General features: G+C 46.3%; 3 protein-coding genes and 1 long non-coding RNA gene across 4 annotated transcripts; 3 read left to right on the top strand and 1 right to left on the bottom strand.

Annotated features, from left to right (window-relative positions):
• The first annotated feature begins 3,915 nt into the window (after window positions 1-3,915).
• Window positions 3,916-7,830, top strand: LOC6039219 (myb-binding protein 1A). Its single transcript, XM_001848808.2, has 3 exons — window positions 3,916-4,190; window positions 4,250-6,237; window positions 6,301-7,830. The coding sequence occupies exons 1-3, from the start codon at window positions 4,044-4,046 to the stop codon at window positions 7,775-7,777; spliced, it is 3,612 nt and encodes a 1,203-aa protein (XP_001848860.2). The 5' UTR covers window positions 3,916-4,043; the 3' UTR covers window positions 7,778-7,830.
• A 2,704-nt stretch (window positions 7,831-10,534) lies between these two features.
• Window positions 10,535-11,228, top strand: LOC6039221 (probable 28S ribosomal protein S6, mitochondrial). The gene is made up of 2 exons (XM_001848810.2): window positions 10,535-10,702; window positions 10,760-11,228. The coding sequence occupies exons 1-2, from the start codon at window positions 10,658-10,660 to the stop codon at window positions 11,162-11,164; spliced, it is 450 nt and encodes a 149-aa protein (XP_001848862.2). The 5' UTR covers window positions 10,535-10,657; the 3' UTR covers window positions 11,165-11,228.
• Window positions 11,229-11,236: 8 nt separating this feature from the next.
• Window positions 11,237-15,984, bottom strand: LOC6039222 (Bloom syndrome protein homolog). Its single transcript, XM_001848811.2, has 4 exons — window positions 15,726-15,984; window positions 13,208-15,668; window positions 12,596-13,145; window positions 11,237-12,531 (listed from the first exon to the last, which is right to left on the bottom strand). Exons 1-4 carry the CDS (start codon window positions 15,818-15,820, stop codon window positions 11,324-11,326), a joined length of 4,314 nt encoding a protein of 1,437 aa, XP_001848863.2. The 5' UTR covers window positions 15,821-15,984; the 3' UTR covers window positions 11,237-11,323.
• A 6,315-nt stretch (window positions 15,985-22,299) lies between these two features.
• Window positions 22,300-22,773, top strand: LOC6037758. Its single transcript, XR_005278687.1, has 3 exons — window positions 22,300-22,388; window positions 22,449-22,558; window positions 22,635-22,773. It is a non-coding gene; the product is annotated as an uncharacterized LOC6037758 (long non-coding RNA).
• Window positions 22,774-27,252: the final 4,479 nt, after the last annotated feature.

Here is a 27,252-nt window from a genome sequence, read left to right as displayed (position 1 = left end):
GACATTTTACCGAGCGGACTGGCAAGGTGGCGCGAAAAAGGTGGGAACTGGAAATGACAGGCGCACAGTGGGAAAGTTCCACTCATTTTTAACCCTCGTTAGTCGCGTGATGGCGTTTCGTACAAGTCTGCATACAAAGTGTTTACAAAGCACATGTACGCGATTGCTAAAGGGTTACGTTTACGAAATTAAATCAAATTGTTTGCTTAACAGCATTACCTTGGCGTTTGTTGTTGCGAGATTCCTATTTGAAACTACAGATGGATTTAAAAAACGCTTGCGCTCTTATCTTAGGGACCTCTTCAAGATTATCACCAAAACTGATTATTTCTTAGGACGCGCAATAGATGTCTGAAGGCTGGAAACGGTGAGAAATCCAATTCTTAATTTAAAAGTTGGAAAATTTCGATACTACCACGCATTTATGGAACGAAATTGTTGTTCCGGTAGAAGCTTTTAATTTTAATATAAGAAGAAATCTTTTATGGCGAGCTCGATGGCAAGATTAAATAACATTCAACTGAATGTACTGTTTTATATTTCGATATTATGATATTCAAACCAAGATTCAAACAATATGTTTTCAAAATAAAACAAACTCTTTGCCTTCCTCGCCTCACTGAGGAAAGGCTATAAAATCACTCAAAAATTAAATTCCTAATTTGAGCTCGTAGCTCCACCTTCACGTATACATGTCGACTCAGAATCAAATTCTGAGCAAATGTCGGTGTGTGGTTGGATGTTGATAAACAAAATTTGCACTGAATTATTTCGGCATTGGTTCATCCGATCTTGTCCGTTTTGACCTTGTCGCTATTAAAAATTGTGAAGTCTGGAAGACTGTAAAAAGAGTGGTTTTTGTTACCGATCCGACATTTACTTACCCATTCGACGGAAGGCGTGATCAGACAAATCTCGTCTCGAAAAATGCCACCGTGACTTTCTGGGATAGAACCCAAGCCAACTGGGTGAGAGGCAACCACGCCTACCCCTCCACCACGGGTCCCGGCCCGCTCATGATTATATGAAGTTATATTTAGAGATCATTTGTAGATTGGACATTTTTTAATTTACCCAAAAATACTATATTAATGTGTGAAAGGCATTAACCACCTTACGGTGGATTAAGAAATATACGTTTTGTATTTAACGCTTCTATTTTAGGTTGGCCAACTTCCTTGTCTCAGCTGTACCGATTCTTATGGTACGCCACCGGTCACGTCCGAAAACCCCAAGCTGAGCTGGATACGGATGGATGTTTCGCTGCGCGGTATTCCAGGTGCAACTTCTGAAAATAATCCGAGTATGAAAGCTCCAGGACCTGCGGCTTTTCCTCGGGCTTTTCGTACAGACAGACCCCCTTCGATTATATTGTCGCCGCGGCACTAAACCGAATTGAGCAGGTTTAACTCTCGCGACGATTTTCTATCGCGAAATATCTGTCAAGCATGTTTAGGTGATTTTGAATCAGTGTGTTTGCTTTTTTTGTTTTGACGGCTTCGGATGTTGAGAAAAATTTGGCTGATTTTTTTCTGATTTGCCAAGGAAATGGAACGCTTTAGATTAAATTATAGTTTAAAATCTTGGTTTAAAGTTCGCCTACCACTAGAAGTGTTTCAATTGGGGTAATTTTTGAAGGTCAGTCGGTTTTCAGCTTCAGAAAAAGACGCAGCATGGAAAAAGTCTTGGTTATGTTGCTGACTGCGGATGGATTCCGTCTGAATAAAAAAAAACAAGTGGCCATCATTGTCGAGGGCCTCAACCCGGTCCGTTGTGTCCTACCATCGGGAGAGTTTTGCTGATGCGGGTTGTTGCGGGTGCCGATTGAGTAAGCTCTAGAATCAAAATGGGAAGACCTAGCCACCAATTTGAAAATCAAAAGCGCCGTAATTGTCTTCTCCAAGTTAGACATCATAAAATGGTCCATCTGGTTGATCGAACCCACGCTCACAGAACGCTTTCCGGTAGATTTTCGTGATCGAATCCGTGCTCCGTGTAAGTCGCGGCGCGAGTCTTTTCGCAGCTCAACTGGCGACATTTCAGTTTGGTGCTGCGGCGAAATTTTGTTTTGGTTTTGCGTGTGACATTTGAGATACACTCAGAAAAGATCAACAGAAAATTGCTTCGCGAGATGAAAAGCACTCGCGCTGTTATTTCGATTTATTTCAAAAACCACAATACCGCTTCTCACCGTCCTCCTTTTCCATTGGATCCTTCTCCTCACCCAGAAAATTATCTCATTCGTGCTTATCCAACAACCGAACGTGAATCTGTTTCAACGCACGTTGTTCACGCAACGCCATATCATTGATGATTTCGTCCCAGTCCTCTCGGAATTTGACCTTTTACTACCCTCTCCGGGCCACCACAACCAAGTGCAACCGGTGCAAATCCACACACCGGATCTTCGCAACCACAACACGGCGTTCTAAACCAACCAAGAATAATCACAAATCACGCAAAATACCGAAGCTTCCTTCTTACCTATTCCGGTCGTGCGAGAGACAGCTGCAGGTCCGGCAGGAAGCTGACAGTTTTTTGCAACTTCTGCACTGAAAACCCAATCATGGTAGTTGCTACCATATTGTAGGGTTAAATTGAGAACACGCACCGACGTATTTTTGCTGATAACATTCCGTGCTTGGATTGACTGATATGCGCAGTCAATATCACACTCAAACCCCGATGGTTTGACACCAACTGTTGTCAAACGAACGGGCCCACTTTTTAGTTTGACACCCCTTTTACACGGAGTTTCCACACACTACCCAACGTTTGTAATGATAGTGTGCGTGAGTGCCGTGTAAAGCGGTATACGCACTTCGGAAGGAATCGGTCAAGAAAAAAATCAAATGGGCAACAGCGGCAGCGCAAGCAAGTCAGAGAGGGTGAAGAAAAGCCCCAAGAAATCGCTCCCTCTCCTTTGTTCTGTTGTTCGCAAAGCTGTTTCTTGACCCCTTTCCTTCCGATCTGCATACTAGCCTTAAAAAGTGAAAGTTCGTCACTTTTTAGTTTGACTTTGACCAAACAACGGGGTACAAACTAAAAAAGTGTCAAACGAAAAAGTGACCAACCGGAGGTTGAGTGTACTATGTCGAGAGTGGTATAGAGCTATCTAAGCCCGATCTCACACACACTAGCACACCATTTGTTTAGCTGGCTGGTACAAAATTTAACCTCACTTTTTTTCGTGTACGTACACGCAATACATGCGCACGTAGATAACTCTATGGTAATTTTAACCCTGCAATAAAGGAGACAATCGTGACGTCAGAAATGAACTCAAAATCCCTCAAAGTTCATTTTGTGAGTGACTTTAACATTTTGGCCAAGTTTGACAGCTACATTGTCCCCAGTTTTCTGTGGGAGAGAAATGGAGGCGAATACTTTATGAAAATCATACCTGTCAAAATTCCTAGCCTCAAAATTTTGTCGCGAGTTGCTTTTTTTTTCTCCTCTATATGGACAGAATGATCATGATTTCGTATTTGCTACCATGCAATTTTTTGGAAGCATGGTACATGTTACCATATTTGCGTATACTTTTACTGAAAAGCCACGGTTAATTTAATAAGCAGCATTTTTAGCAAAAGTTCTTAAAATTACCACACACACTAGCACACCATTTGTTTTGCTGGCTGGTACAAATTTTAAACTCACTTTTTTGTGTACGTACACGCAGTACATGCGCACGTAGATAACTCTATGGTCGCCTTCTTAAAATTACCATACCCGTGGGTTTTGAGTGTTTGCAAGACTGTGCCCACCTTTTAATAATTACCTTCGCTTTACTTCAGAATCCTCCGTTGCGTAATCTCCAAACAACCCCAAGCGGGTAAAATGCCCATTTACCGGGGTTTGTCCCCCGTCGCCCAACCACAACACGGGGCGAAAATTTCCCGTTTCTTCTGTCAAACGTGTGCTCGCGATTTGTCAGTCTGGGCAAAACTAGCGTGTTTTTGTGATTCGTTCTGCTCCCATCCAAGTCGAAGTCCCGCACATGTGAAACCGGGCCAAAGTTTGTGATCTAATTTACGTTAACGATGATCCCCGTGGCGCCCCAGGGGAAGCCGGCCACCATGGACAAGACGGTGTTTCGCTTTTTCGACAAATTTACCAGCGCGGACGAGGCAACTCGCGTCCGCGGGGCCTGCGAGCTGATCGCGTTTTTGGCGAGCGAACCCGAGAAGGTGAGAGAGGACATAACCTCGAAATAATTGTGGGTTTTGACTGGAACTTTTTTTTTCAGAAGGAGAAGGAACGTGCCTATGCGTTGAAGCGGTTGATTCGGGGTGTTGGATCGAACACGAATGCGTCCAGGGCGGGGTACTTTACGGCTCTGGTGGGATATTTAGAGCAGGTAAAGGACACCGAGTTCTGTCCCGGGATAATGGAGATATTTAGTCTGGTCAAGTCGGAATTGTCCGATTCGGACAAGGACGGGGATGACGATGATAAGCAGGCCCAGCTGAAGGTGGAGCTCAGGATCGGGAAGATCTCGGTTTGTGGAGCCATCATTGGGACTGGACTGGTGGAGGGAGCGTCCGATTTGGAGCTGCAAACGGTGCTGAAGACGCTGAAGAAGGGCATGCACAAGGCGGCGACGCCGTTGGCGATTATGTACTTGAGTGAGTTGGTCAAGCGGATCGATACGAAAAAGTTTACCAGCGTGTTGTGGCCCGTCGTCGAGCCGAAACTGAACGTCGCGAAGGAGGAGCAAACGATGGACACGATTTACTTCCTGCTGGCGGCAACCTCCGCTCACAAGAAGTCGGTCAACAAGCAGTTTTTCCAGAACAACTTTGGCAGTCCTCGGATGTTCCACGAGTCCAACTATCCGTACTTGGCAAATCTGCTGTGGGACATCAAGAGCACGGTCACGATCAACCATCCGTTGTATGATTATCTGCTAGAGCAGTTGGTTGAGCAGGACAAGGTGGCCAGCTTCTGGACGCACGGAGTTGAGCCCATTCTGAAGGACGAAGGCAGCGAGCACAAGTTCAAGGATATCGTCGCTCTGAGGGTACTGATTACGATCCTCAACAGGTTGAAGACCTTCCAATCTCTGCCCGAGCTGCTCAGTCCGGGACTGCTGGAAATGGTTCTGCGCAAGACGAAGAACTTTGCCCAATTAAGTGAGGACGTTCGTGAACTGTACCAGGAAGCGTTCGAAGCGCTGATCCAGTGTTATCCGAAGATTTCAGACGAAGAGTGCAAGCTGCAGGTCTTTGAAAAGCTTGTCAGCGCGCCCAGCAGTATCCTGATCGAAAAGTACGCCTCCAACAAGATCATCCAGAACTTGCTCGCCACTTTGAGCGGCGAAAGTGTGCAGAAAGCTGCGCAAATTCTTAAAACCCTAATTCTATCCGACAACGAAGCCGTCCTGAACCAGGAACGCATTCACGCGACGCAAGCACTGCAGAAGCTGCTCTACAATCGGCACGTCCTCGCGGAAAACGACTGGCGCCTTGGACACATCAAGTTCTTCCTGAACATGGGCGTGTTCTACTCGGCCGATGGTCAGAAAATCCTGAAAAGCAGCAAAAACCAGTCCGCGCTCTCCGCCGAGCTTGTTCCAACCATGAAGTCTTCGTTTTTCCATTGTCTGGAGCAACGCCACTCTAAACTGGCCGACGAAAAGACCTTCCTGCAGTCGATCGTCGAGTACGTGCACGAAATCCTCGAGGGCTCCGGCGTAAAAACGCTCCGAGTTCCGCTCAGCGATGAACACCTGCAGTACTGGCACCGCATGTACAAAATCGTCAACGGCAAGCAGAAGAACCAACAGAACCAGAAACTCGCCACCGTGTTCCACATCCTGGTGCTGTACATGGGACTGCACCTGTTCAGCGATCCAGAACTGGCCGCGAGCTCCATCGCCGAGCTGGAAAGCGTCATGAAGCGCGTGCAGGCCAAAAAGTCCGCCTCCCAGTTGGCCATCAAACAGAACGGAACAGCCGCTGAACCCGAGTGGATCGAGGTCGTGGTCGATCTGTTCCTCAACTTGATGTCGCAAAACTCGCACCTGCTGCGACGGGTCATCGGGCACGTGTTTCCGCATCTGTCCGCCGAGCTGACGCTGACGGCGTTCAACCAGATTCTGTCGGTGATCAACCTGAAGGACAAGACGAATCCGCTGAGTGTGGACGAAAAGGGTGATGGCGACGACGGAGCGGACGACAGCAAGATGGAGACGGACGAGGAAGATGACGACACGAGTGGGGTGGAAAGTGACGGGTGAGTTGGAACTTTCTTTTTGTTGTACGCGGAATTTTTAGAATAATTTTTTTTGATTTCCAGTGGCGATTCTGACGGAAAATCTTCGGACGATGACGAAGAAGACGATGATGATGAAGAGGAGGAGGAGGAGGAGGAGGACGAGTTTAGTGACGACGAGGACGGTGAAAAAGTGACGGACAAGATGCGCTTGGCCATCCAGCAAGCTCTCGGAGGTGCCAATCCGGAAACCGACACCGAGTCGGTTGATCTTGATGATATGAACGAAGAGGAGGGACGCAAGCTGGACGAAGCGCTCGCAGCGGCATTCAAAATGTTCAAACAGTCGAAAAAGACCAAACCAACCAAGGCGGAGGAACGAGTCGAGACCACGTTGACCCACTTCCGGATGCGGGTGTTTGACCTGATCGACATCTACCTGAAGAACAGCCCGAACATCATCATTTGCCTCGAGCTGATGCTGTACATCTTCGAGATGTTGCCGGTCGCGATAAAGGAAACCAAGCACAAGCAAATCCTCGACCGCTATCGACAAATCTTCAACAACCTGACCAAGATCAAGCAGTTCAACATCGACGTGAAGGACGTTTCGGCGGAGCAGCTGCCGCAGATTCTCACCGATTTGATGGAGAAAGTGGCCAAGGGTTCTTCCTTCCCAGACCGCAACCAGTACCTCCTGAAGGCGTGCCAGTTCATCGTGATCTGCTCGCAGCTCATCGAAAAGGACAGCAAACCCGCCAACAACAAAAAACACGCCACGATCGATCAAGTATTCTGCAAATATCTCAAAGAGTTTATCGTCGATCGAAACCCGCCGCTAACGACGAACGTGTTCCAAACCCTCTTCCGGATGGGCTGGTCTGGCAACTGGCTTCTGGCCAAAACCCTCGCCGCGGAGGGCCTCAAGCAGGAAACGCGAATCGTGCGTCGAACACAAACCCTCCAGCTGCTCAAAGAGCTCATGAAAAACAGACGCTTCATCGCCGCCGACTCGCAAACCGCTCAAAAATCGCTCAAACCGATCGCCAACAACCTCGCTGTGTACCTGGAAGAGCGCGAAAAGTCCGCCAATATCTCCCAGAACGAGTTCAGCGAGCTGCTCCAGCTGCTCCAAGAGCTGAAGAACTTCCAGCAGCAAAACGCCGGCCTCGAGCTGATCAACTGGAAGCGAACGGGCGCCCAAATCCAGAAGCTGCGCCGCTTCAACCTCAACTCCCAAACGATGAACCACTACGTGAGACTGTGCCGCCAGCTGCAGCTGGAGCCCATCAAAAACAGCCAGGATAAGCAGCAGCAGCAGCAGAATGGGACCGCCAAGCAGAACGGGGTGGCCAAGAAGAAGAAGAAGACAGACGATGGAAGTGACTCGTCGGATGAGGAGGAGGAGGAAGAAGAAGAGCTGCAGGAACCGACGAGCAACGGTGCGGTCAAGCGGAAAAAGAACGGCAACGCGGCCAAGCAAAAGCGATTGAAGAAGGAGGAACGGCTCAAGGCGGCTTCCGAAGGGCTGGAAACGGTGTCGTTTGTTAACGTAGAGTAATTTTGAAGAAGAAAAAGTTTATGGAAGGCAAATAAACTTTAAAGATTATTAAAGAATGAGTTTGATGTGTTGATGACCGAAATCCAGAAGGGGTTAGGCCATCTCCAGCGTTGGGGACAAACATCGAAGCAAATCAGGTTTGCACCCACCGCGGCACCTGTCGCGGTAGCAAATTTGCTCTCATTTCTTCGGGATTTCCCTTTGCTGCACGGCCAAAAACTCAAAAGCAAGTTCGGATCTCGAACTGAAAATGAGTGGTGAGTTTGATGTTAAGTGGAATTTGCACTCAAAAGACAGTTCGAAAGCTGACCGCATACGCCGATACCCAGTGACCGAGCCACGTAGCCCAGTGGTAACGCTTCCGCCTCGTAAGCGGTAGATCGGGATTCAAATCCCGGTTCGGACCAACACAACTGGTGATCTTTTCCCTTCTGGAATCGTTTGCTTAGTAAAGGGAAGGTAGTGTATCGTCACAAACTGGACCTTATCACGACACCTTAGGGAGGCGACCTATGGAATGTTAACATTAACCTTAACATGTTAACATTAAGTTGAAAATGAAACTGCCACTAAATTCGCTTTGTAATACAGGCCCCAATACTCTTCAAGGGTGTTCCCCTCAGGAACTGGGAAAGATTTACTTTTTATACGCCGGTACCAAAAGTCAGCTATTTAATTGGGTACTAAAGCCCTATGTCAATTTATATGTACAACGTTAAAAAACACGATTAAAAACCATTTCTGATCACTTTTTTTCATTTTAATGCAATTTTTTTTTTGACAAGACAACATTTTTTCGATGGATTAACTATGGTCCCCTTGGAACGAGCTGTCAAGTAGGAGCTTTTCTGTCAAGAAGGACCGCGAGATTAATTGGGTACTAAAGCCCTATGTCAATTTTTATGTACAACGGTAAATAACACGATTAAAAACAATTTCTGATCACTTTTTTCATTTTAATGCAAACAATTTTTTTTACTAGACAACATTTTTTCGATGGATCAACTATGGTCCCCTTGGAACGAGCTGTCAAGTAGGAACTTTTCTGTCAAGAAGGACCGCGAGGTTAATTTTTCAAAATTGTTTTATAAATCCATTTTAAACTCTTTGTGGTCGTACAAAGGTTCATTGTACTCAGAAAAATAAGCTTTATCGCTGTAAACAATAATATCAGCAATCTAAGCTTCATTTTAGGACCCAATTTTTTCAAAATTGATTTAAAAATCCATTTTAAACTCTTTGTGGTCGTACAAAGGGTCATTGTACTCAGAAAAATAAGTTTTATCGCTGTAAACAATAATATCAGCAATCTAAGCTTCATTTTAGGACCCAATTAAGCTGAAATCGTTTAATCAATTATTTAATTTAATCAATTATTTATAAATAATGTAGCATAATGAATGTTAAATCTGTGTCTTAGATGAATTTCAACAAAATATCTTATTTATAGGCTATTAAGTGTGTTTAGCAAGCTGTTTAGTCGAAATTTGAAAGTTAAAATATTTCAATCAAAACTCTGAACTAAGCTGACAACATTAGATAAGTACATGCCCCTTTTTGACATAGGACTATGTCTCTACTTACTATATTGGGGGGCCAGTTCAGAAATTCGATCCAAAGCGTCACATTTAAGCGTTAAAAAAGGGGACATTTTGAACGCTTATATCTTTTTTCCCTGTGAATCAATACAGACGGTTGGACCACCAATCGAAAGAGGAAGACTTCAGCTATTGTTTAACTACATAGATAGTTTGACTAAACATAGTTAAAGCACTTAAAACATGCAATCAAAATGAGTAATTTTTCAGTACAAATCGGACAGATGACCAATCAGAGCGAGCGTATGCATTCGAGACCACGCCCCTTTTGTGCCGTTCTCCGGCTCTGCCGCTATTTAAGCAGAAAATTTCGCAAAAGCAAGTCACTTTGGAACGAGCACTCGAACTGTGCACGCCGGGCCGGCGCGGAGCAGCAGCAGCGGCAGCGGCTAATAGAACAAGAGGACCAGCAACCAGAAGGAAGAACCACCAGCAGCAGAAGGAGGAAATTCGAGCGAAGCGGACCGCGTTGAAGCCACTATGATGCGGCGGTTCTCATGAAAAATTTCGAATTGGTGGTGGAAAAAACCTGGAGTGGCCGGTACCCTCGAAGTAGGTTCCCCCCGGGGCCTGGGGGAACTTTTACAGAACCATACGAGTTGTGGCAATATGGGTATCAAAACTCATGCTTTTTGATACAGAACATAATAATGGCCATTTCGACAGTAGTGGCCACAACCTGGAGTGGCCGGTGCCCTCATGGAAGGTTCACCTTGGGAGAACATTTATGACAATTTTGCCGACAAATCTATGAAACAAAATAAAATAATCTTATTCCAGATTTCACTACCAATCCAACAACACATTCAAATTGTTTGGTCCTATGTCTTTCGGTTATGTCTCTGACATACCATCTTGAACTTTTTGATGAAATTATCTCAGGAATATGAAATGAGCTAGGGTTAGATTAGATTAGGAATACGAAATGAGCTTCAATAATACTAAAACTTTACCAATACTTTGCTGATGAGCGCTCATTGAGCGCGAGCGCGTGAATGAGCAAGGACGAGAAAGAGTAAAACGAACTTGATTTTGAGTACATCCATCTGACCGTGCAGGATAGGACCTTTTGAAAAATTAATCTATATTTACTTCGTTTAGTCTTTTTAGTCTAAATATAACCAAATAATCGTAATCTTTTTAAGAGTGTATAGTTTCTGTCAAAACGGCAAAAACTGAAATCAAAACAAACGTGTGCGCTCTCCGTCTTTTGCATAACATTCGTGCGGCATTTTTTAAAAGCAATTTTTTCACTTAGAAATTTTGTAATCTAAATAACATTATGCCTACTTACGAGCTGTCTCTGATCCTGCGACAAATGCCAAGGGTAAGTTCCGATTACTACCGCAAAGAGTTCCTCCCTAACTTAACCGGTACCTTCCAGCCGGAGTTGATTTCAGTGCTGAAGCGCACCGCGACCGCAATCTTCGACAAGGGCGGCGTAATCCGCAAGCTGGACAACCTGGGCACCAAGCCGCTGCCGTTCAAGACCAGCGTGCACGGGCTGGTTCACCGGACGGGGTCGTACTTTGTGGTCAAGTTCGACACGCCTCCCGCGACGGTCGAGGACCTGGAGGAAGAGTACGGCCGCGACGTGGACATTATTCGGAAGCGAATCTACAAGGCGGACGCTGCCCTGCAGGAACCCGTTAGCTGTACGCTGCACGAGGAGATGCTTCCGCCGGCTTACCGGAAGGACGTCCAGAAGATGCTGGCCACCGCCGCCCGAAACAAGAAGAAAGGCTTCCAGTACAACACGGGGCTGGACTACTATCCGTTCCAGAAGTAGGGCCGTGTGTTTTGTTTTACAGCTTAGTTTAATAGATTAAAGGAAATGTTCGGAAAATGGAAAACTAAGTTGTTTGTTTAAGTCGCTTAGGATAGTGTTTTGCTTTGTAACAGAAAACAACAAAACTTGGTTGGTAAAACAGAGCATAAAAACAGAGAGTCACCAACCGGGCATCGGCAGCAGTCCCAAACCGGATCCACCGGATCGTCCACCCCGGCTACTCGACCCACCCCTCGTCGCGCCCCGTTTCGCCGCAGCACCACGCGCTCCGGTTGCCTTCGCTCGTCCACCGGTTTTGGACTTGGCGCGTCCCTTCCGGAATCGCTTCGTTCCTCGACCGCCCGCGCCCCAGCTGCGTCTTCGTTTGCCCGAGCCAGCCGATCCACTCGCGGACGCTTCCCGCGCTAGCCGACCCCAGTCGGTGCCGTCGTCGCCGCTTTCGCTTCCACTGTCCTCGGAATCTCCGTCGCCTCCTCCTCCGCCGATGGCTTCCAGATCTAGCATAAGACTAAGTTTTTCCGCGGCGTAATTCTGGGTGATTTCGAGCAGCTGTTGGCCGTACTTTTCAAAGTTGGCCTTGGTCACGTGAGGCAGGGCCAGCATCTCCTGCTGCGATTCCGGAAGACGTTCGGCCATCGCCTTGAGCGCCTGCATGTTCATCACGGAAGCCAGCGTGACATTCTTCTGGGCAGCCAACGAGCGACAAATCTCCAGCAGGTCGTTGTAGCAGCGTTCCTGCAGTTCCTTGATCTGGGCATTGCTCTGGGTGTCCAGCTGTTTCTGCTCGTTGCCGACGTCAATTTGCTGCACGCGCTTGCCGGCGGTCTTCTCCTTGAGCGAGAAGCTAATGCGAACTTCCCTGTTCATGAGCTTTTCTATCCGGCTACCAATCTTGATGTATGCCTGCGGAATATCATTGCTGAAAATCAGGTCCTCCTTCAGGTAGTCTTCAATGACCAGCTTGTGCATCAATCGCTGGATGTCACTGCGATCCCACGCCTTCAACCGCCCGTGGTACGCCGTCCGGTTGTGGCCATTTTCCATGATCTTTTTCTGCTCGCTTCCCTTGAACACCTCGACCAGATGAAGCAACGTAAACCGGTTCCGGCCAGCGCACAAGTCACGCACACTCTTCGCAATCGCAATGCAATCATCCGTCGCGTCCACCGTCTTGTACTCGTTCTGCATAAGGCAGTTGTCGCAAGCACTGGCCCGGTTCTCCAGACACTGCTCCCGGGTGAAATGTTCCGCAAAGTAGTCCAGCTGCTGCGTCCGCCTACAATCCGCCACATTCTCGCAGTAGTTGACCATTCGGAACAGGTTGTGCAGATGGACCTGCTTCGCCTCGAACGGAATCGACGAGTCGTCTGAAACGGGACAAGACAAACAATCACTCGCGTGAACCCCAAGCTGATCAACCAGCCAACTCACGATCCATCATCTTCCGGTAGCGCAGCATGTCCGAATAGTTGTAGAACAACACGCACGTGGCCAACTCGCCGTCACGCCCGGCCCGACCCGCCTCCTGATAGTACCCTTCGATAGATTTCGGCATCGAATGGTGAATCACGTACCGCACGTCCGGCTTGTCAATGCCCATCCCGAACGCGATCGTCGCACACACCACCTTGATCTTGTCCGTGATCCAGTCCTTCTGGGTCGCCTCCCGTTCCGCATCGCCCAGTCCCGCGTGGTAACTCTTCGCCTTGATGCCCGCACAGCGCATCTCCGCCGACAGCTGGTCACAGTCCTTCTTCGAAAGGCAGTACACGATTCCGGTGGCGCGCGGAAACTTCTTCTTGATCAGTTCCATGATTTCGGCCTTCGTTGCAACGCCCTGCTTGGGCCGGATGATGTACTTGAGATTGGGCCGGTTGAAGCTGCACAGGAACCACTTTGTGTTCCGTCCCAGCCCAAGCTGCTTCAGGACGTCGATCCGGACGCGGGGATTGGCGGTCGCCGTGAGGGCCATCACCGGGATCTGAAGTGGAAGTGAGTTGATGGAGCAGTTCTGACAAGATCAGTTTCAAACACACAACTTACCGTTGGGAACTGCTCCCTCAGCACCGACAGCTTCTTGTAGTCCGGCCGGAAGTCGTGACCCCACGCGGACACACAGTGCGCTTCGTCGATGACGAAACGCCCGAGCTGCTTCATCCGGTACAGTCCGGTCAGAATGTTCTGGAACCGTCCCGACGAGGAGATCTTCTCCGGCGTCACGTACAGCAACTTCAGCACCGGCTTCGGGCTGCTAAGGTCCGCGTAGATCTTCTGCTGATCCGCGTACGAAACTTCACCGGAAAGATGCGCCGCCGGTATGTCGAGCGATCCGAGCTTGTTCACCTGATCGTGGATCAGCGATTTCAGCGGACTAACCACGATCGTGACTCCCTCGGTCATAATGGCCGGCAACTGGTAGCACAGCGATTTGCCACCGCCGGTGGGCATCAGCACGAAGCAGTCGTGGCCCAGCAAGGTCGCGTTGATCACCTGCAGCTGGTTCGGCCGGAACGAACGCAGACCAAACGTTTCACGGAACACGATCTGCAGCGTGTCCGAGTGCGGATACTTCATACCGTCAAACTCTCCGGTAAGACCGTCGTTGCGCACACCCGAATGGAAGTTGCCCAACGAATTTTGCGGCTTCGGGACGAAGGGCTGCTGACTTGCGCTAGGCGCCGGCGGCGAGTCCGCAACGGCGATCACGTTGGAGCTTTCAAACTGAGTCGCGTCGTAAACCTGCCAACCGTCGTCGTCCACCTGAGTTTCGACGTTCTCGATGAACTGAGTATTGCGGAGGGACGTTTCCTGCGCATTGAACGTGATTCGCGGTTCCGACCGCCGGAACGAACTCTCCGGCGTTACAAGATCGATGGATTCGAGCTGGCGCCGGTTAACCTTACCCTGATCAATCAGCTCGGCCTCGCGAATGTTCTCCATAATACTGTCAATGTCCTCCTCGTCGTCAACGTAGTCCTCCTGCTCGAGCGTTACCGACTTGTTGCCAATCGGGGTCGTCGCGCCGTAGACGGGCTTCTTGAACACAAACGCTGGTGGTTTCGTCTTTTCAGCAGCCGGCGGCGTCGGCGGCTGCTGTGGAGGTTGTTCCATTTCCGGCTCAAAGAGTTCCGTTTCCGGCACGTCAAAGACCTCGTCGTATACGACGGACGACGTCGTAAACCCGTTGCTCTTTGGCGGAGGTTCGCCGTCGACCATGTCCAGCAGGCTGTTTCTGCGTGTGGCAGTTGAGCTGTGGCTTTTTCGCGATCCCGTCGCGGACGACTTCTTGAGGTTCTTGAAGTTTTCCAGCGCTTTTTTGCTCACCTTCGTCTTGCCGCGAACGTTTTCGATCAACGACTTTAGCTTGCTGTACGTACCCGTCCGGAAGCCTTGGATCGCGTTAAAGTGCTCGTCGGGAATCTGCGCGATGATGTCGTAGAACTTCTCCAGCAGAACGTGGCTTGTCTCTTGCAGGTATTGGCAGCTTTTCTTGACTTCCGCCTCGGACAGTTCCTTGGACTTGAACCGCGAGTCGTTCAAAACGTCGATCATGAGGTCGTCCAACTCGGGGTCAAACTGGACGGTGGATTTTGACTTGGTCGGACTCAGCAGCCGGTCCAACGTATCGGACGTGCTTTCGATTTGGGCAGGTTTTGAGGTGGAACCAAAAACGGGTTGTTTCGGGACGAACGTAAACTTCGGCGGTGTATCCTTTGGGAGGAATTCCGAGGCAGTTGGATTCAACGGTTTCGAGTTGGACAAACTCAGCGGAGCTTTGGGTTTGAACAACGTTGGCGGCGTTTCGTTGTTCACCATGCTAGGCACCTTCGGCTTGAAAATCGGCGGCGAATCGACGGTCGCCGCGGCCGAGCTAGGCGCTTTCGGCTTAAAAACCGGTGTCGAGCAAGAAGCAGGTTTGGCCCTTTTCTTAAATTCAAACACATCATCGTCGTCTTCCAGCTTCGCCGAACCACTACTATCGTTCAGGTCTATCGGCTTCCGAAGCGGTTCGGCCAATCCGGCCAGCAGCGATCCTCCTTGCGCTTTCGGCACTTTGTACTGGAACTTGCCCTTGCTCGTACCTTCAGCGACAGGCTTCTGCGGGCTAATCTTTGCCAAGTTGGCCTCCAATTTCTTCGTCGCTTCCTGGTAGCGCGTATCATTCTGCAGCTCCAGCTCAAGCTGCTGGGACACAATGGCCGCCTGCGAGCAATACTTGGACACGAGCAAATCGTACTCGTCCAGCTGGCCGGTTTCCGTGTCCGCCGTGGATGTGTTTTTCGGCTGCTCAAACAGACTGTCGTTGGACAACACGCGGGACACTTTGCCTCGCGGCTTCACCGGTGAACCGTCCGAGTCACTTGACAGGATCTCAACGGTTTTCGGCGGATTAATCTCAACCTTGCTCTTGAACCGTGGAACCTTCGGCTTGAAAATACTGGGCGATATCAGCTTAGCCTTCTCGTCGTTTGCTGTGACAACGGACGCCACCGGGCTGCTGGATCTGGAAGCGAATATATTAAACAATCACGTCGCAAAACAAAAAGAGGCAGTTGTTTACCGTTCCGGTTCCTTCTTAGCCATGAATGCCTTCAGGCTGGTTTGCTTTTTGGGGTCACTTTTGGACGACGAGCCCGCGGGTGCCTTTCGAGACATTTTCGAGGAAACTTGTAGTGGGCGGGAGCGGAATCATTTAGGGAAGATAATATCATACAAGACGCCACACAAATTGCGATTGAGAGAGCCGAAATTAATTTCTAAACACGCGAGATTCCGAAGTACAAATTCGAGCCGCCATGATTAAGTTTTGTTTATAAATTTGACGTTTGTTTTGATGCTTCTGGCGCGCGACTGACCATTTTACCGAACGATTTGACGGAGGACTACGGTTACACGTGCAATAAAAATCACCCTGATTCGTCAAAACTGCATTCAAATTCAAAAGTATTTAATCTTAAGTTTTTTTTTAAAAGGTCCTATAAACCAAATTTTCAATTTTTGCTTTTTGGGTGTTTTTAGAACCGCCTTGTGCCAGGGGTATTCAAAAACATCCAAAAAGCAAAAATTGAAAATTTGGTTTATAGGACCTTTTCAAAAAAAAAAAAAAAACACCAGCTAGAACACCAGTTATCATTTTTCAACTACACTCAACCCCCGATGGTTGGTCACTTTTTCGTTTGACACTTTTTTAGTTTGTACCCTGTTGGTTGGTCAAAATCAAACTAAAAAGTGACGAACCGAGTGGCGTGACAAAGGCCTTAATATATTAATTTTTGGTATTTAATACATTAAGGAATTAAATTCCTCATGTCATTTGAGATTTGACAGCGCCTCACCCGCATAGTCATGAACTATATAACTACTTTATGACAAATAGTTACTCAACTATTTATCAAATGGTCTCTACTATTCATTAAATTGTAACCCAACTATATATGTACGATATATCAAACCATTAATTCCATTCCCAAAATAGTTTTGGTCGATTTTACTATATGAGAAATTAGTTGTTAGGCAGAAAACTATATGAGGTTTTTCATACATATGTAAATATTTTTATAAACTTGGATTTTACGTCAAATAGTCATTGCCCAAAAAATTGACTATTCCCTATATAGTTTCTGAAAAACTACTTTACCGACACTACTTTGCCGACACTTTAAAAAAGACCGCAAAAATGAACCCTACAATTGTTGTGATAACTACTTCGGATATAATCAAATTTGATTTTTAAGTTCTATCGATAGTTGGTGAATGTTTACCGCCATTATATGTGATGTTATTTACGTTGCTGCCGAACTGCTGCCACCTTATCCGATTGATCTATATCTGTTGGTGGTTTTTCAGTGGTTTTGGTGACATGTTGTGTTAGAAGGGAGCAAGCTCGGGGGCAAGTATTTTTCGATAAGGCCAAGTAGTCCAAACAATTGACTCATTTTATAGTGAACAGTAATAGTCCCCCGGATGAACGAGGATGATTTAGTGACCATAAAGAAACATTAAATTACTTTATGGGAAATAATAATGATTTGTCAAATTGTTGGTTCAAAAATATGGTGGTGATGTTTTCACGAATAGTTAGTATTTGGAAAATTGTAAATTTAATTTTTAAATACTGCAAGAATTTGATCATATTCTTGATAATGAATGGATTATTTGACAGATATTTCTTAAATTTCTCGACAAGTATTTGCTGTACACTAAAAAAATAGAATATAACTTGGAACGACATTGTGAATTGAATAGAAAATAGTATTTATGTTTGTGCATTTGGGCGGTTTCGGCATAAACCAAATAGTATAAATTGAAAGCAATGAAATAAACTTTTTTTTTATTTTTATTTACATTGTTTTTAGTCGGTGTAGGAAAAAAAAAGTTTGTTCGGATTTTTTGTAGCACTCGTTACGGATAGCCGTTTCATAATAGTTTCATAATAGTTTCCGGGATTTTTCACGTCCTCCATAATTCAGACCAGATTCTCGGGATTTTTCGAGCCGTTGCCATCATGACGGTCGTCGCTGGCACCAATTAGGTACGTCCCGCCACAACAACATTTCTGTCATCGTCGTAGTTGTTGTTGTTATCATAGTACCTACGGGTGCAATAAATATTATTATTTTGAATCATGTTGTCATTGTCTAACTTACTATTCGACTAAATTAACTAATCCTCCTCCTCCTCCTCCTCCTCCTCCTCCTCCTCCTCCTCCTCCTCCTCCTTAACACAGGCATCGACCGACTAATCGGCAGACTAAATCGGCCCACTGCAACCGACGAAATCGTTTGATTAATCGATGCATTAAAACGGTGTTCAACCGGAATGAACCTACTGCCAAGGCTCTTCCAACACATATTTACACCATGTGTAGCCCCCCGGAAGTAATTGCCACAAATTTAAAAAAAAATAACCTCAAATCTCTTCGCTCCCTCACATAACGATTGATGTTCCGGAAATACGGGAAGCTGTAGCAGAAACAAGTGGGTCATCATAAGCTATTTAGCCGCATGGGCCATCTTCCGGATCATCCAAGAGTTACGTATGTCCGGAAGACCTTTGTAACCTGGCTTTGTATTGAAGCACCTACAAAATTATATAAATTTCTAAAATAAACATCAATCTATCAAGATTACTATAAATTCCACTTACTGCTAAAACTAGTGCAATAAATGTTCGACTCTTGGTTCGACTTTATTTTAAACATACCCAAAATAACTGCTGTTAAATGAAATAATATAAAAACAAGTTGCCACCAAAATTTTCACTAAGTCCACTTTGTAAACAATACCAAAACCGATTTAATCAGTCTATTCGTAGGCCGATTCTGTAGGGACCGATTTAGTCTGGAATTTCGTCGGTTTTGAGAACTGTCAAATTTCTATGGGGAACCGTCAAAACAAAAAGCATGTCTTTTTTTTTCATAAAATTATTTTTATTAGGTCCTTTTCGGTACTGGGACCTGGTTAGGACCGAGTCGGCTTTTGTAATTACATTTGACTTAATAATTACAGAGGATCTTGTGTGTAAATGTTAGTGGGAGGGGAGCCGATTACCCGCGGCCTACTCGGGGTTAGTATTAAAAAGCATGTCTAAGGAGATAAAAATAACAAATTTTGCTTGTAATTTTGTGTTGATTTCTTTGGAAACCCGGATGTTTCGCGAGTGGTTCCGACATCGCTAAACGGAAACGAATGTTGATCGAGCAACTTTACCGAAAGTTCGGGCACGGACGTCCGTGGTTCGGGTTCATCTCACTGTAATTCAAAATTACCGTACAGTTCGGTAAAAAGTCCAACACCCCAACACCGAATTACTTATTTTGACCAATTTTATGAACATTCACCTTGAATCACCGATTTTCTGCGATTTTTCCTGCTCCAGGCGCATCTCAATTTTGAGATCGAGCTGCCCATCTCAATTTTGAGATCGAGTTGGTCATCTCAACGTTGAGTGGTTTCACTTTTAGCCGGTTTGCGACATTCACGGTTACTGAAAATCGCACTTTTGGGAGTTCAGAAATCGCACTTTTGACAGTTCGCTTAAACGAACTCAAAAAAGTGTGATTTCGCGAACTCGAAAAATGGTAAAAATCGCCAAAAAGCGAGTTCAGTTATGCGAACTCCCAAAAGTGCGATTTTGGACTTAGCGAAATTTTTGCAAACTTTTTGAAACCTTTCATCATTTCATTTTGACATTTCTGTAAAGTTTTCTGGTTAGAGATGGATCGCGGATTGGAACCATTGGAACAGGTAAGTGAATTCCGTTCGGAAAAGGATTGTTTCGTCGGCAGAGGTGGCCAAGTGCAGTCGGTTCCCCGGAGGCCTGGTTTTGCAACGGATTACGGATTCCTTCAAAGAATTCATTCCCTGGAAGACGGATTTGTTGACTGTGTTTTGTATGAGAAATCCGTCCACCGGTAGACGAAATTCCTGCCAAAGTTGGCTAGAGGAACTCGTCCACCGGTGGACGGAATTCCTGCCAAAGTTGGCAAGAGGAACTGGTCCACCGGTGGACGGATTTCTGGGCAATGTTTTGTAGGAGGAATCCGTCCACCGGTGGACGGAGTTCTGGGCAATGTTTTGCAGGAGGAATGTGTCCACCGGTGGACGGATTCCCTGCCAAAGTTAGCAAGAGGAATTGGTCCACCGGTGGACGGATTTCTGGGCAATGTTTGTAGAAGCAATCCGTCCACCGGTGGACGGATTGCCTGTCAAAGTTGGCAAGAGGAACTTGTCCACCGGTGGACGGATATCTGAGACATGTTTGTAGAAGGAATCCGTCCACCGGTGGACGGAGTTCTGGACAACTTTTTGCAGGAGGAATGTGTCCACCGGTTGACGGAATTCCTGCCAAAGTTGGCAAGAGGAACTGGTCCACCGATGGAGAAGGAATCCGTCCACCAGTGGACGGAATTCCTGCCAAAGTTGGCAAGAGGAACTGGTCCACCGGTCGACGGATTTCTGGGCAATGTTTTATAGGAGGAATCCGTCCAACGGTAGACGGAGTTCTGGGCAATGTTTTGCAGGAGGAATGTGTCCACCGGTGGACGGATTCCCTGCCAAAGTTAGCAAGAGGAATTGATCCACCGGTGGATGGATTTCTGATCAATGTTTGTAGAAGGAATCCGTCCACCGGTGGACGGATTGCCTGTCAAAGTTGGCAAGAGGAACTGGTCCACCGGTGGACGGATTTCTGAGAAAAGTTTGTAGAAGGAATCCGTTTACCGGTGGACGGAGTTCTGGACAATTTTTTGCAGGAGGAATGTGTCCACCGGTGGACTGAATTCCTGCCAAAGTTGGCAAGAGGAACTGGTCCACCGGTGGACGGATTTCTGGGCAATGTTTGTAGAAGCAATCCGTCCACCGGTGGACGGATTGCCTGTCAATGTTGGCAAGAGGAACTGGTCCACCGGTGGACGGATTTCTGAGAAAAGTTTGTAGAAGGAATCCGTTTACCGGTGGACGGAGTTCTGGAAAAATTTTTGCAGGAGGAATGTGTCCACCGGTGGACTGAATTCCTGCCAAAGTTGGCAAGAGGAACTGGTCCACCGACAGAGAAGGAATCCGTCCACCGGTGGACGGAATTCCTGCTTAAGCTGGCAAGAGGAACTGGTCCACCGATGTAGAAGGAATCCGTCTACCAGTGGACGGAATTCCTGCCAAAGTTGGCAAGAGGAACTGGTCCACCGGTGGACGGATTTCTGGGCAATGTTTTATAGGAGGAATCCGTCCAACGGTGGACGGAGTTCTGGGCAATGTTTTGCAGGAGGAATGTGTCCACCGGTGGACGGATTCCCTGCCAAAGTTAGCAAGAGGAATTGATCCACCGGTGGATGGATTTCTGGTCAATGTTTGTAGAAGGAATCCGTCCACCGGTGGACGGATTGCCTGTCAAAGTTGGCAAGAGGAACTTGTCCACCGGTGGACGGATTTCTGAGAAAAGTTTGTAGAAGGAATCCGTTTACCGGTGGACGGAGTTCTGGACATTTTTTTTGCAGGAGGAATGTGTCCACCGGTGGACTGAATTCCTGCCAAAGTTGGCAAGAGGAACTGGTCCACCGATAGAGAAGGAATCCGTCCACCGGTGGACGGAATTCCTGCTTAAGCTGGCAAGAGGAACTGGTCCACCGGTGGACGGATTTCTGGGCAATGTTTTGCAGGAGGAATCCGTCCACCGGTGGACGGATTGACTGCCTTAATTGGCAGTCCACCGATGTACGGGTTCCTAACGCAAAACATTGCCCAAACCCAAAATAAGGATCTGAAGTATTATAGGCACGGATTAGCCTTCCTCGAACCGGAATTCCTGGCCCAGGGTGTGCGACAAAATTGGACGAAGCATTCCATACTTCCGTACTGTATTTATCACCATCTGCAACAGATTTTACCGTAACCAAGATGCGCGATCGGTCCAGTACGCACTTCGGACGTGGAGTTGACCACCATAATGGTTACGATAGAATTTAGTCTTTGCTAAACCTATCTGAAGTTAACTTTCTACTATTTTACATCATCTCTCGAGATCCGGCGGAACCTTTGCCACTGAAGGACGAGCTGCTGTTGGCGGACGATCCACTGTTTGCAACCGAAGTCAACTTGATAATACTGGAGCTGCAGATGCTAGGCGAAGAAGGACTTCCGGAACATGTGCTTATCCGGTCGACGAAGTACTGCCCAAGGCCAACAAGCTGTGCTTTTGCGCTGAATTCGTCGGCAACGACTGCTCAGCGCCAAACAGGACAAAAGCAAACACCGTAAGAAAACATCCGCAAGCTCTTCGACACGGCGGCCGCGCCCGATCTAGACAACCCGGTCCTCGATGGCACCACTGTTTCTTACTAAACCAGACAACCGGAGCAGAACTCCAGGATCAAGTACATCGATTATCAATTGCTGGTATGATCCGTGACGTGGCGGAAGCATATGAGCCAGGATACGCCTCAAGCGAGCCTTGTCTTCCTCGCCATACTCGGACTTGTTAGACGATAGCTCCATGTTTCGGTACTCGCCGAACCCGTTGGCCTCGCTGGTGAACGCTTTCCGTAGCAGCAGTACCAGCGGCTCTTACGGACATCTGTCGGCTAGTGCGCTGGGACCGGCGATTGGAGTTCACGCGGCCATGTCTCCATGGCTTGCTGCCGGGTCTACCCGGACATCAACCGCCTAAAGCCAGCATGTTCTCTTCGAACCATCCGCTGCATCCGGGACATTCTTTGACCAAGTCACAGGTAAGAAGCTTCTTCAGTGGATCTTCCGGTCAATACTAACGTTGAAATCCCTATTTCCAGCAAATCACCGATCTCTCTAGCAAGAAGCAGGAACAGCCAACCTCCTCATCTAACCAGTGATACGACAACAGGTGGACAGCGCTAGCCATGCTCAGCAGACAAGTCCCACGGTAAACGTGTACCAAATATATGTCCCCGTGACGCGACGTATTGAGCTTGTCTAACTCATGGTTTCTTCAATTTCAGGTCACCGATCTACCATACGCCCTTCGGGAAATTGTTGACCTCGATGGTCCGGCCGCAGTGACAGCTGGTGCTCGTACTACCGGAATTCCTCGGAATCGGTTCAAGAACCGCATCAACTACAAGGGTTCTCTGATGAGTAATCCGCTGTCCAACATCCTAGTGATCAAGATCCTGCGCCACTTTGGGCTCGTCGGGCTTAACCGGCAAATAACCGATCTCAAGATGGAACCGGGCCCGACTCCGTCATTGCCCCTCGCCAAGAACAACTGCCAGATGACGGATTTGGGAGGTTTGCAAACTCCGCCGCCGTAGTGCAACGATGATGATGAAGTCCCCGCCAAACCGGAAAATCTGCGTGCCCTGTTGGAAGTGTGTTGATTTTTGTTTGATGATTTTTCCGGGTTGAAAACCGTTTTTTCACAATTTCTAAGAACTAGGTTTAGATTACAATTATGAAGTATTGTATTTATAAACATAAAAAATAAAACAATTTTCGATCGATCCTTTTTTGTAACTAAAATTTAATTTCAACATAATTCCAAACGAAATTCCAAAAAGCGCCCGAAGATAGGCAACATCCGAACCTATGAAATATTTCCCCATGCTCGAACTCGGCAAATCATGAAAATCATGATTATGCCAGTTCGACCCACTTTACCAAAAAAAGTGTTATTCGAGTTGAACTCCAAAAATCATGATAATTACCATTTTTTTGGTTTTATTTGGTAAGCGTGTTCATCTCAAAATTGAGATCGCCTGGTTAGCGTGCATGAGGTTTGACGTTTCTGCTCGGATCAAAACTTGAATGTTTTGGTTTTTATATACACTAAAGTTCAACCACATTTTGCTTTTCGATTGAAATCTCGTTTTAAGTGCTCATTCAGGCCCAAATATAAACCAATTTGCCCCCCACCGGAACAAGGACACGTGAGTAATCTTTGAGGAGGAAAATGTTCCTAGAATAATGGTTTTTATTTTATTAGAAACGGTAAGACTGCCTCGACCGGTCCCAAGCAGCGGATCAAACCGGAATGTAACAAAGATGGCAAGGCGGGTGCCGGCCGGGACAAGAGTGCCTTCATTCAAACATCCGGCATCTTCTCGGAAGGGTTGGCCAAGCGATCGCGCTACGAAAAGATGAACAATTCATCGCGGGAACCGGGCGAAGCCATGCGGAGACCGGTGCTGCGCTCGGAGATCAAGGTCGACCCGGAGGAGGAAAGAAAACGGATTTGCGACTTGTTTGGTGAGCCGGATGAGGAGGAAGGACTGTTGTCCTCGGAGGGAGTGAAAAAGTACGACGCCAACATGCCGGTCAAGCTGGACAACTGTGAGTAGAGTTCGTGGTTGGTTCTTTTATGGTGTTTAGTTTATAATTTGTATCGATTTCAGTGGACTACAAAATTAAACCAAATGCCGCCGGCCTTCTAAAGGTCGAGGTCAAGGTCGAACTGCTCAAACAGGAACCGGAACTGTCAACAGCTAGATGATCAGCTCGGACAAGAACAACTATTGCGTGGGGCACGTTCTGGACTCGGGCGAGATTCCGGATGCGCTCAAAGCAGCTCGTTCCCGTTCGGCATCTTTGACCACTTTGACACATTCTACTCCACGATCGACCATGCGGGCCAACCGGCCAGCTGTCGGGTACGACCCTGTTGCGCGCGAAGAAGGTTTCAGATGAGCTGGTTCAGTCGGAACTACCGCAGGCGGACCGGGTGGTGGTGAGGTGGAGGACTGGGCCAACAAGCGGAACCGGTATATCATGTAGCTGTACGATCTGTTTCAACTGCCGCCTCGGCTTACTTGTTTGAGATCAAGGGAACCGAAAGTGGAATGCAGCAGAATGAGCAGTTCCAGTGCAGTGGGAACGAACCGTACGACGCGCTGACGCGGAAGGACTTGGTGCAGCATTTACGCGGGTCACGTCAGGCTGGACTTGCCCAAAGAGAGAGAGAGAGTGAGTAATTTTTTTATAACGTTCTGTTTTGATAAACTCACAGTTTGTATTTTACACCAAAAACATATATGTTGTGAAAGGCTATTCCACAAAGCGCTCTCTCTCTCTCTCTCTCTCTCTCTCTCTCTCTCTCTCTCTCTCTCTCTCTCACTTAGTAATTATATTTCTGTTTTCGCCCGTCACGCGCAGCGACAAACAAAAGAAGTCTGCGCTGAAAGTTGACAAGTCAAAACTCTTCTTGTTTTGGTGCGTTTCGTCGTGGTCGTCTCGGTTCGCGGTTGTTTATCAGCACCTTCACTATTGTGACACGTCTGCTGTAAACAGATAGGACGTGTCACAAGATAGCACACAAGCGACGGTTCGTGTGTTGTTTTTCAAAAGTGAGTGTAAAAGAATTGCTTTCCATCCTCACAGCAAGTATTGGTTGCGTTTGTTTACATCCGTGAGCAGCTAGAAAAAAAGATCGAAGCCGCCGAGGAGGAAAACAAGGAAACAACACAAGAAGACAATTGAGTGGTTTTCCGGATCGTTTGTTTTCAGAAGAATCTGCTTCTAGAGTGCTACGTGAAACTCCAGCAGTTTTGTTTACTTCCGGAAATGACCGTTCGAATCAACCAAAACAAATCAACCGGAAAACCAATTTTAATGCAAACAAACTTGTTGTTTCAGATTTCGACGAAAAGTACCTTTCCAGATTTTTGATTCCAATTCCGGCTGCCACCAACAAGGATGAGTTTTTAGCGACAGATTCTCTCGGTGAATCCCGAATTGTGTGGACCTGATCTTGTGCATTCTAGTCGACACTGTCGAGGACGGTCGTGGGCAAAGTTTGACGCGGTCAATTAGACAGGTATATTTAGCTTATCTTCCCTCCTCCTCCTCGTCCTCCTCTTCAGTAACATTTGAAAGGGTTAATACTCTTACGACCTTTCATTTCATGTGTTTTAGTGGAATTAAGGCCTTAAGAGCATGTCGTTAAATCTACCTCTCGGAATTGATACTTTGTGATTTCTTTTTTTTATTCCACAGGACTGAAATCCGGATATCAATCTAGGTTTCTATGTAGGAGAAGAAACCTAATTGTTCTTACAAAGGTGGGACGAGGAGATTTATTTTTTATTTCCATTTTCTTTTTTTATGTCAAGCCCATTCTTTGCCCATCAAACATAATTCAGATAAATCAGAAGTACTCTGTTTGATTTGCGCTTACAAATTATGTTCTCTAAATTCTCTCATTTCTAATAATAATCTAATAAATTCTAATGTGAAACTCGATTAATTTGCAGGTTTTGTATCAAGGATGTAATTTATTCAACGTAGAGTGGAATATCACCATTGGACTTGAATATTTTATTGTAAATAAGTACATTTTGGCTTATTTTTTTTTGTTTTTTCAAGGTTTGTACCTGAAGCCTGCTTTGATCTGAACCTGAATTTCGTTAAGTGCAAGACCATCAGGGACGACACGCTCTCATCAACCAGCGGTCCCACTTTTATCTAAACTCGAAGCTTCCGAACTACTAATAACCGGCATGGTACAGCTGCGCCGTTTCCTATCGCAAGCGATTTCAAGTCAAGGATGGAGCTGGCATCGAAAATGCAACCGTTGCGCTGGATGGGGCGTACGACATTGATCAACCTCCTGCTGTAGGGAAATTTCCTTGAGATTTGTCGAGCTTAGATTTTTTTTTGTTTTTGGACAAGACAAACCTCTAGACACTGACTAATTCGATCATTGTACTACTAAAATGACAAAATATATTAAAATATTTGGACAAAGTAAAACTGCACTGTTTTTTTGCTCAAAATTCCGAAAATCCTTGAAAAAATGATGTTAATTCGAATTGTTACAACTATTTCCCAAAATGTATCGCGTCATGAAAAATCACTCAAATAACTATTTAAAACCATAAAAATACCATTTGAGAAATGGTGAAATCTCTAAAATATATACGCAAAAATGAACTTTCAGAAAGCATTTGACAAAGTGTCACTAGAAGAAAAATCAAATAGTGAATATTGCTAACAACATATATGGGGAATAGTTCACTATTTGAGAGACGGTGAGGAATTAAAAAAATGACTTACCAAATAGTGGCTATACAATTGGGTAAAATGTTGATTGAATATTTAACAAATGATTTTCAAACGGTTTTTTTCTATGCGGGCCACCATGTAGTACACATATTTTTGGTGTATGGTAAGAACAGCATGCCTACTTTTTCTGGAATAGTGAAAGTCAATTTCATGAGCCCTCGTAACATTTTTCTTCTTTTGGGGAGTTTTCTGATAATCTGAGGAGAAGTGGGGGTGTTGAAGGTTCTCTATCATCCAGAGGAATCGACTGTGATCAATTTACTTGATAAAAGTTGAAATTTTTGTACCAATCGTTTAACATATAGTTGGATTATATAACAAACTGTAATTGTACTCCATACTGTTGAAATATTGTTTGAACTATTTGGACTTATAGAAATTTTTAATTCAAAATAGTATGGTGTATAGTAATTTTACTTCATGTAAGTTGACAAATTATTTGGATTATACAAACTTATCGAAAAAATGTGGCCGCCATCAATTGTGTTCTACTATAGCATTTATAGTAGGTTTTTAGTTCTTACAGGTTCTGACTATAAAAATCTAAAATCTGTGGAATTT

This window comes from Culex quinquefasciatus, chromosome 3 (genome assembly GCF_015732765.1).
Source record: "Culex quinquefasciatus strain JHB chromosome 3, VPISU_Cqui_1.0_pri_paternal, whole genome shotgun sequence".
Lineage (NCBI taxonomy): Eukaryota > Metazoa > Arthropoda > Insecta > Diptera > Culicidae > Culex > Culex quinquefasciatus.
Note: the sequence above shows the minus strand (reverse complement) of the source record. Positions and strands in the feature narration are given on the sequence as shown.

What these genes read in the sequence shown, in the direction of transcription:
- LOC6039219 (XM_001848808.2), top strand. Translation starts at nt 4,044, where the DNA reads ATGATCCCCGTGGCGCCCCAGGGGAAGCCGGCCACCATGGACAAGACG. An exon ending in TGGCGAGCGAACCCGAGAAG is followed by an intron (nt 4,191 to 4,249) that starts GTGAGAGAGGAC and finishes TTTTTTTTTCAG; the next exon opens with AAGGAGAAGGAACGTGCCTA. An exon ending in AGTGGGGTGGAAAGTGACGG is followed by an intron (nt 6,238 to 6,300) that starts GTGAGTTGGAAC and finishes TTTGATTTCCAG; the next exon opens with TGGCGATTCTGACGGAAAAT.
- LOC6039221 (XM_001848810.2), top strand. Translation starts at nt 10,658, where the DNA reads ATGCCTACTTACGAGCTGTCTCTGATCCTGCGACAAATGCCAAGG. An exon ending in TCCTGCGACAAATGCCAAGG is followed by an intron (nt 10,703 to 10,759) that starts GTAAGTTCCGAT and finishes GGTACCTTCCAG; the next exon opens with CCGGAGTTGATTTCAGTGCT.
- LOC6039222 (XM_001848811.2), bottom strand. Translation starts at nt 15,820, where the DNA reads ATGTCTCGAAAGGCACCCGCGGGCTCGTCGTCCAAAAGTGACCCCAAA. An exon ending in GCTAAGAAGGAACCGGAACG is followed by an intron (nt 15,669 to 15,725) that starts GTAAACAACTGC and finishes ATTCGCTTCCAG; the next exon opens with ATCCAGCAGCCCGGTGGCGT. An exon ending in CTACCGGAAGATGATGGATC is followed by an intron (nt 12,532 to 12,595) that starts GTGAGTTGGCTG and finishes GTCCCGTTTCAG; the next exon opens with ACGACTCGTCGATTCCGTTC.